Source organism: Stylophora pistillata, chromosome 1 (genome assembly GCF_964205215.1).
Source record: "Stylophora pistillata chromosome 1, jaStyPist1.2, whole genome shotgun sequence".
Lineage (NCBI taxonomy): Eukaryota > Metazoa > Cnidaria > Anthozoa > Scleractinia > Pocilloporidae > Stylophora > Stylophora pistillata.
In genome coordinates this window covers 16,058,771-16,067,135 of record NC_142519.1, presented here as the reverse complement: position 1 = coordinate 16,067,135, position 8,365 = coordinate 16,058,771, and the positions used below count along the sequence as shown (strand labels likewise).

Here is an 8,365-nt window from a genome sequence, read left to right as displayed (position 1 = left end):
GCCTGGTTTCTCTTCCTCTGCTGAGTCGTCATGTTTAGAGTTCAACAGAAACTCAACAATTTTTCAAGCTTGTTCTGCCGGGGAAAATTTCACTGGAAAATGTTGAGAAAAGCTTGGCAAGAATATAGGGTGAAGGGAACTATTAATTATCATGATTTTTTTTTTTTCTCCCCTTCAAGACTTAAAAGTTAGTACCAACCCCACCTCCACCTAAATCAGCACCGTCTACTCACACCAGTAATTACACAAAAACTCGTTGCACGGGAAGCTAGAAAATGACCAGAAAACGTATTCTTATAAGGTAGAGTTTTCAGTGACAACATTATCCGGAGTTCTCGAATATCTCGATTTTTCTCTGGTCCCAATTTTGTCATGAATATTTATTAATCATGACCAAGATCCGTAGCTGTATTCTATTTAAATTACAGCGTTAAAAAGTGAAGTAAAGGCGAGTTTGTTTCGCTTCCAAAAAGCAAAAGCAGCGCTCGAACGCGTTGTAGCTAATGAAGAACATTCGAATGAGGTCTGATTCAGCTTAAGAGTTCCTCATCAATGCTCATATTCTCGATTATCTGGACTATTTCGTCTAGTCCCAACGAGTACGGATAATCACGGTTCGCCTGAAGCTTGCCCTCTGCTAGCGTGCGCTCATCGAGATCTCTTATACCTCCCAACTCAAAGACGTTTTCCGATTGGGGGAGAATGTGTCGCATACCATTGGTCAAAAGCTCAGTCCATACGGAAACAATAAACTTAAACTTTCGACCCGTACCGTGATCAGCGCGGCAAAACTGTGTCCCAGCTTGCGTCAAGAAATAACTTTCTTTTGCAGTCATGCAGCTAAACGCTTTCAAACAGGATTAGTTTGTAAAATAATTAAGACGAGAAGTGTAGCAAAACACTTGACAACTGACCCGACAGGAAGCTGCATGGTGAGGTTTGTTTCCCTTTGGGTTGCTAGTGAACCGTGCTTATCGAAGAACGCGGAGGTTCCCACTTGTAGAGGACAAAGGATGGGTAAGATCCGCTCGAGGCGCAGCTTAATATCTAGATGAACCCAAAGTGATGTATGAATGACATATTTTTATAACATATTCAATACCGTAGCTTGAATGTTGTATGAATAAAAAGGTTTTCTTCGCATCGATTCGCACACGGTGATCAGCGTGTGCTCAACTGAGGGAAGTATGATGCACAATCACGGAGTTGAATTTGAATTACGTGAATATAACGTATGGTATATTGGACATTGAGAGAATCACAAAAGGTACATCAAATATCAGTATCTGTACAAAACAATTGCCTCAACAAACCTTTACTAACAGCAATGACTCCAGTTTCAGCAATACATACCAAATAAAAACGCCAAAACTGTTCATCTACGGCTAGATATGACAAAGAATTAAGTTTGAATGCAATAATAAATTACCTTTCTTTCGGTTTCTATCGGTTTTAACAAGATATTAACCTTTACTAAGCTTATTAGTTTACAATCATTCCAGTGACTGGTTTTTCAATTAACTTCGTGGAAGAAAACAAAACGCTGCACTCCTAGAAGAACAAGGGAGCCGAACTTCTCCCGGTTTTGTTTCGAGTTGTTTTTATTCCTTGTTCGATACTTAGTTTCTCGAAAGGCTCTCGCTTAAGATACCCTCTTACTTGTTATATTGATGGCTTCCGGTTCGCAAAGTGAACTTGAAATATACTGTTGCATCTTGGGCGGATCCAGGATTTAGTCAAGGAAGGCTCGGAGAATTGTCTGAGGGCATGCTCCCCCCGCAGATTTTGAAAATTAGGTCTTCGGAAACATGATTTTCAGCATTTTGAGGGATGATGTAGGGGGTTAGACTGAACCCGACCCGAGCCACCCCTGGATCCGCCCCTGTAATTGTTGGCTTTACTTTTCTTGTTCCTCTCGGCCGGCGCCGAAATCCAGGATGTAAATTCCATGAATTGCATGGCATCTCTTATACATCCCACACTGATGGCCGTGATCTGTATGCATGTGTTACTCTATGGAATGTCCTGTTCGATCTTGGGCCTTGCACTCGAGACACCTTCTATCAGTGGGGTGTGTTTGTAACAGTGGCCTGTGTTGTCTTTACCTTCTCCATTCTCACAGAGTAGGTAACATTTCAAAATCTAACATGGATTCCAAACTTTTCAAAAGGCCCGGAATCATTTGCGATTACGAACTTGAAAATCATTTGCGGTCTAAAGTCACTTGTGGTCGTGGGACCATTTGCGTAGTTATAATCATTCAACTGATTCAAGCAGATGAATGACGCTCGGTTTCACTTCCTCGGTTATGATTATTTAAACCGGCACTGATCAGTCTTGGATCACCAGATAGTTGAAGCCTCAAAGAGTCACAAGCAGGTAAGTGCTCTCGTTTAATTAGTTTCTTTCTGTCTGCTCAATGTGCCGGCCCGCATCCCCATCGATGAAGTCTCTTTTAGAGACAAAAGTATACAATTTGTCAGTTTTGTAGCCGGTGCAAGCTAAGACAAGTTCGTTAAGCTTTTCGTGGTTATGCATAGAATAAAGATGAATAGCCTGCGAGCAGGCACTCACTAGGGACCTTAGGTAGTCAGGACGGCAACACCGAGGAAGACGTCGATCAAAAAATTGAATTCATATTTTTAGATAGAATTTCGCAAATGGCTGGACGTGATAACCGCGTCTTAAAGAGCAGCACCTTTACTTCAGCAGTTCAAAATGGGAACTTAAATAATTTGCCGTTGGGGTTTCCGTTCTCGGATCACGCAAAATTTGGTGATTTCACTTAATTGTTTTGCAGGGGACAGCTCAAATTATATGTAAATAGCTTTACGATTGAGTTTTTGAAATAAACCCTCTTATAGGAAATTAACGATACACTTTCTTAACGCGATTTTAAAAAAAATTGCCTGAATTTAACGTACTTTAATTTACTTCGTTGTTACTTTAAATCACACTATTTTACATCATTGTTGTTTTACGGCACCTTTATTTCAATATCAGAACCTCATCTGCTTATAGCTGCTCTACTATCAATGCCTCAGAGTCACTATCTACAGTTTTTCTTTAAGAATTCAGTTTAAAATGTCTATCGACTTGCCTTTCATGGTATCGATCCGTTTACCAGAGGAATTGAATAGCTAACTTCTTTGGTCTATTTTCTTAAGATCTCCAAGAACTGTTCGTCCAAGGCAGTGTTCCCTCTCTATATCCATTATAATTACGGAGTAACAACAATGAGCTTTTCCTTTAGATGTATATGTTTATATATGATTGTACTGCAGCAGAGTCGCGTGAAATTAAGTAAGTCGCACGTTGTTTTCGAGAATTTCGCTTTAATTTGATCTGTGTAAACCTAACTTTTGGAAAATTCGTGATAATGTTGTGTAACGTAAATATTTTTCGCGTTGTCGACATGCATCGTTAATTTCCAATTGTAAGGTAACTTAAATTCAAGTATGCATGGAGTAATTGACGTGTTCTTCCTACCATGCTACATTTTCCTCTAAAATCTATTCGTTGAAATAAGCTTTATTTTTTCTAATTGAGATAAGGTTGGTTAAAAGTTCTGAGTGGCAGCCAGATGTCTGAAAACCTCGATACCAAATTGTTATCCAAATTTCTGGATCAGTTGGAAAAGATGATAAACTCACGAAAGGAAATGACAAGCTGGCTTGAGGAATTTATTGACGACATCAAGAATCAAGAAATAGCAATAAACAGTGCCAAGACTGGTGGAGCGGTGCTGGGTGTGGTATCTTTTGTTGGCCTCTTCACTCCATTTGCACCCCTTGCTATTGCTGGTATTATTGGAGCCGGAGTCGCTGGTGTGGGTACTGCGATTGGTGACTTAATTGCCAATAAGGTGAAAGGAGGAAATCTTGAAGCAAAAGTAGAAACCATGAAAGCCCAAAACTCTGAGTTGGAAAATTTGCAAAAGGAGCTCAATGCACAAGCTGAAATACTTGCAAAGGTAATTAAGATAATAACACCGAGGTTAGCAAAATGTTTCGTGCTTTAGCCGCGGTCTCTGGGTCTCCAAACTGGATATGATATAGTAAAAACAAAGAAAAATGTGAAAAGCCAAAAGGGATGGTAATTATACCAACATCAAAGGAAGACGTCAAATTATTGCCAATGATGAGATGAAAGAGATGATAAACTGATTTAGCATCGCATAATTCGCTAGGGAAACACAATACTGCAAGATTAAAATGAGCGTGCTTTTTTCTTTTGCTTAGAGACTGGATATTCCCAAAGACGATGCAATCCTTTTCCTTTTGGTTGGTGTTCCAAAAATGGCTGCTCAAGTTGGCGTTCAAGTCGTGAAAGGTACTGTCGAAATCGCCAGAATTCTTCCACACTTAAATGCCATAAAAGAAACCATGAAACTGGGGGCCTCGTTTACTCAAGCGTTGAAGCTGAGTGGCACAGTGTATCAAGGTGGTAGATTAACAGTTGTAGGAGGCATAGAAGGTGGAGTAGTGGCAGGCACAACACTGGTAGTCAACACAGCAACGAAGGTCCTTGGTGGTTTAGGGGCCGTGATTGGGATTGCTGATGCCATTCATAGCTGGATGAGCAAAAATCCGAACCGAAAATCAGCTGAGGATTTGCTGCCACAGTTAGAAGAAAACTTGGAGTCCCTAAAAGAAGCCAAGGTGAAGTTTGAAGAAATGAAGAAAATGTGACACTTAAGCATACAGTCTAATGTTGTGTTTAAACCAAACAATTTCGAGTAGTAACAATCAAGAAAATATTCTCTTGTGACTATATGTTTAGGCTCCTAATTAGCCGTGTGACCTTTCTCTTTTTTTATTTTTATGATAACCGCGAGCCTCTTCGACTCTACGAGGAGATCATTTATTGTTAGCGTAGCGTGACATATCTGAGGCTTAAGCCGTGATACACTTAATGAGAGTTTGTATCTATTTGCAGAAAGAGATGTTGGAAGGTTTTTTTTTTCATCGAAGCTGCCTGATAGGGCTGTAAAAATACTTTACTTCACTTAGTCTGTGGAGAGTGTGGGCGTAATAGGTATAACTGAAAGTGAACAAAGCGACCACTATTGCCAGATTGAGTCAAATTGAAATCTTGAATTTGCGTGTCCATTTTATTAGCTTAAGCTTACTACAAAAGAAAATAAATTAAGTATTGTTTGGTTATGTTTTATTGAGTATATATTGGCGCAAAACCATTTTCGACTTAGCCTGCGTGACATCCCTTCTGCTATAGTGGTGTGCAAGTTGCACTCACATCGATAAAGTGACTGAGGACGCGGGCAGAATCCGTTGATATCCGCCATTATTAGTATGAACTACCGCTGTACGTTTGGTCCCAGACTCCTGCTACTTGTTTCTCGTCCCTCGTTCCCCGTTCGTCGCTTTCCCTTCCCATTCTCCTTCCCCTCCCCGTTCGATGAATGAGTAACACCCAACCAGAAAGCCTATTAAGAATAAGGAAAAACCCTCTCCAGGCTGAGGGGAAAAAACTTTCAAAAGTTTAAAAAATATGCCTATTTTGTACGTTCAATCAGGAGTTGATTAGTCTCCTTCTCAGCCGTTCTGACGAAATCAAACGAAATTGGGAGCACTTGCAAAAACTTTCCTCCATGAAATTGTAAACCGATCAACGAAGTCTTACCAAAGTCCCCCGCAATTCAAAAGTCCTTCAACAAAATCTTATATCGTTGATGACGATTGTTCTGACGACTGAGTTCGAAAACTGCTGCTTGCTCATTTTCTGTGCTGTCGTCCGCCATTTTGAAATGTTATGCGGATTACCCATGTGGTGTGCGGCTTATTACCGCTGTGCATTCTGGGCCTAGTGACCTCCACGCGAGTAAAATCAGCATGAAATCCTGGCATTTCTATTCATGTTAATTAATATGGGCATGCATACTTTGTTATCGTACCTGAAAGGGGTGAAAAGAGAAACTTTCATTAGCCGATTAGAGGAAAAACGGCTGCTGTAGACGTCTTTTGTTTGCTTCACAAGGCTTTGACAATAAATATCCAGCGATCTGGTAAATCCGAAAGGTACATTTTAGCGACTGAAGGCAAATTAGTTTCACCTATTAAATCACCTTCAGGCGTTTCTGAACCCTGTTTTCTTGCATCATTGGTTTTCTAACTGTAAGAGTTAAATTCTTTTTATACCGATTTTAACATGACAACAGTTATCTAAGCATTTGTACCGGATATTCGCAGCGGCGTAAACCATTTGTTGATCTTGATGGATTTCCGGCCCTTCCTTTTTAGATCGCTAAATAAGAGGAATGTAAATGGTTAGACTAGAGACTAGAGGGCCGAAAGTATCGCATAATTTCATAGTTTTATACTAGATTTTGGTCCAACATTTTAAAACTGGAGGCCACTTACCTGAAAGCAGCAGAAGAGTTACAATTTTGCGAGCAGCTCAGGTGTTACAATTTTGCGCTTCGATTTTTCGCAATATTCATATTTTCACGAAATCATGGAAGTCTCTGAAACATTAATCTTAGAAAGTAAGAGGAACTTTTGAAAAAAAGTATAGCATTGGAAAGAGAGGGGAAAAGAAAATTAATAGGCGAGGAAATTAAAAAAATCAGGCTTTCGAAATGATATCTACAGTTGGCTTGGTATAAGTCTGCCAAAACTTTTATGAATAGTTGGCAAGCCATTGGCGTGTGATCCTTTCCAGTACAGGGCCACATATTCGATCCAATACTGACGTTTCTTCTCCTGACCATTCTTTGGAACGCATGGTATTATTAGAAGAGCTGATTGTACTAGAAAACAAACTCCCTCGAGCTAGTTTATCGACGGTGCTTTCTGCTGGTTCGTTTGAGCTTTTCTTCGGGGCTGTCTTAACTAAACGCCAAAAGGCGTTCTTTTGCTCACTGCTGCTTACGTTAAGTCGGAGCTTAATAATTTTTAATCAATCTGTCACAGTTTCTCCGATACTGTAAGGCTATGTTACCGACTTCGCGCGAGCAAACAATCGCAACACCAAACTTCGCAAAGCAAAATACCGTCAACTTCGAACGCAGTTTTCGGAGGTGCGATGCACTCACTGAATAGTCCTATCTTAAGGGGAACAGTTAGGTGAACTTTTTGGTAAATTGGGAGCAAGGAATTGTAAAAAATCAGAGAATAGGGTGCGATTCCTAAGGATTTGCACACTACCTGCGGATTTTCACTTGTGCTCTCGGTCCCAGACTGGGGTTCCGCGTCATCTGTTCCCGGTTTCCGTTCTTACTTTTAGTAATATCTATGTTACGTGGTTATTTTTGATAGAGTGTTTAGAGGAAAAACCTTATTTTTATAGTTGCACTTTACAGATCAGAATATCGACTTAACTTGCGTAGTAGGCCTTACCAAAGCGAGAAAAGCTTACATAAGAAAAAGTGAAGATAGTGAAAAAGCAGAGTTTAATCTTGTTTTTCTTTTTCCTTTTTAGTTTTCTGCCTTTTTTATGTGTATCAAAAGTTAATAATCTCTTATTTGAATTTACTCTTTGAATCTCCGGCCGAGGTAAACCGATCGAGACGAACCTTTTTCTCACGCATGCCTCTTTCAAGTTATTGATTTTAAGTAAAACTCTGCTTTGACTAATAATTCGCCGAGTTCATCTGATAGTTGAAAGCGAATGGGAAATTTGTTACTTTTTCGATGAATACTTGACAAAAACTGCCAAACAACACTCTTACAATTGAAAGCCCACTTTTGATATCACACGCTACCTGTCAGACAATGAATTAAAGTTGCCGGTTGAGACGGTTTTTCCCAAAAAAATTCAATAACATCCAATGATCCTCACTATTCTTGAGTACAGAATTAGTGCTGAAAAGGCTCTTAGGAAGATTTTAAGGTACTCCTAGTAGAAGTGTTACTTTCGGTTATGATGCACGCACTCAACTGCACTTGTTCCTTGCACGTCTAGCTTAAAGTGCTTCGCAACCTCTGTATTAAGAAATTAGTTCTAAAGGAACGGTTTTCAACAGTCGTTTATGCCGATTCCAGCAGCCACTCATCATGCCTAACTACTTAGATTCATAAGGGGGGGTAAGTTTCTGAAGAAACTGTGGTGCTGCGTTTGTAGGGGTATTACAATATAATTTGATTTTATCAACTGATGACAATGAAAACTAGCCACCGTACAGAGTTTCTAGGACGTTAGCCCTTCGTCAGTGCGAATAGGGGAAGTGTGGGTTGCGTTACTCTAGTCCTCTATTTGCTTGACAAAGGTCTACTGAACGCTGGAAACTCCAGCTTTAGAAAATCTCTACGATGGCCAATTTACACCATCAACTCCTTGATAAAACCAAATTATTTTTTAGTTAGATTGTTGATTACAAGTACCTCGCTCTGAAAAAAGGTTGATT

General features: G+C 39.9%; 1 protein-coding gene across 1 annotated transcript; it reads left to right on the top strand.

The window, feature by feature from the left end:
- The first annotated feature begins 1,011 nt into the window (after positions 1 to 1,011).
- LOC111336133 (uncharacterized) lies at positions 1,012 to 5,165 on the top strand. Its single transcript, XM_022942165.2, has 3 exons — positions 1,012 to 2,379; positions 3,555 to 3,973; positions 4,242 to 5,165. The coding sequence occupies exons 2-3, from the start codon at positions 3,584 to 3,586 to the stop codon at positions 4,689 to 4,691; spliced, it is 840 nt and encodes a 279-aa protein (XP_022797900.1). The 5' UTR covers positions 1,012 to 2,379; positions 3,555 to 3,583; the 3' UTR covers positions 4,692 to 5,165.
- Positions 5,166 to 8,365: the final 3,200 nt, after the last annotated feature.

Coding starts and splice junctions, on each gene's coding strand:
- LOC111336133 (XM_022942165.2), top strand. CDS start 3,584: ATGTCTGAAAACCTCGATACCAAATTGTTATCCAAATTTCTGGATCAG. Junction 3,974..4,241: donor AAGCTGAAATACTTGCAAAG/GTAATTAAGATA, acceptor TCTTTTGCTTAG/AGACTGGATATTCCCAAAGA.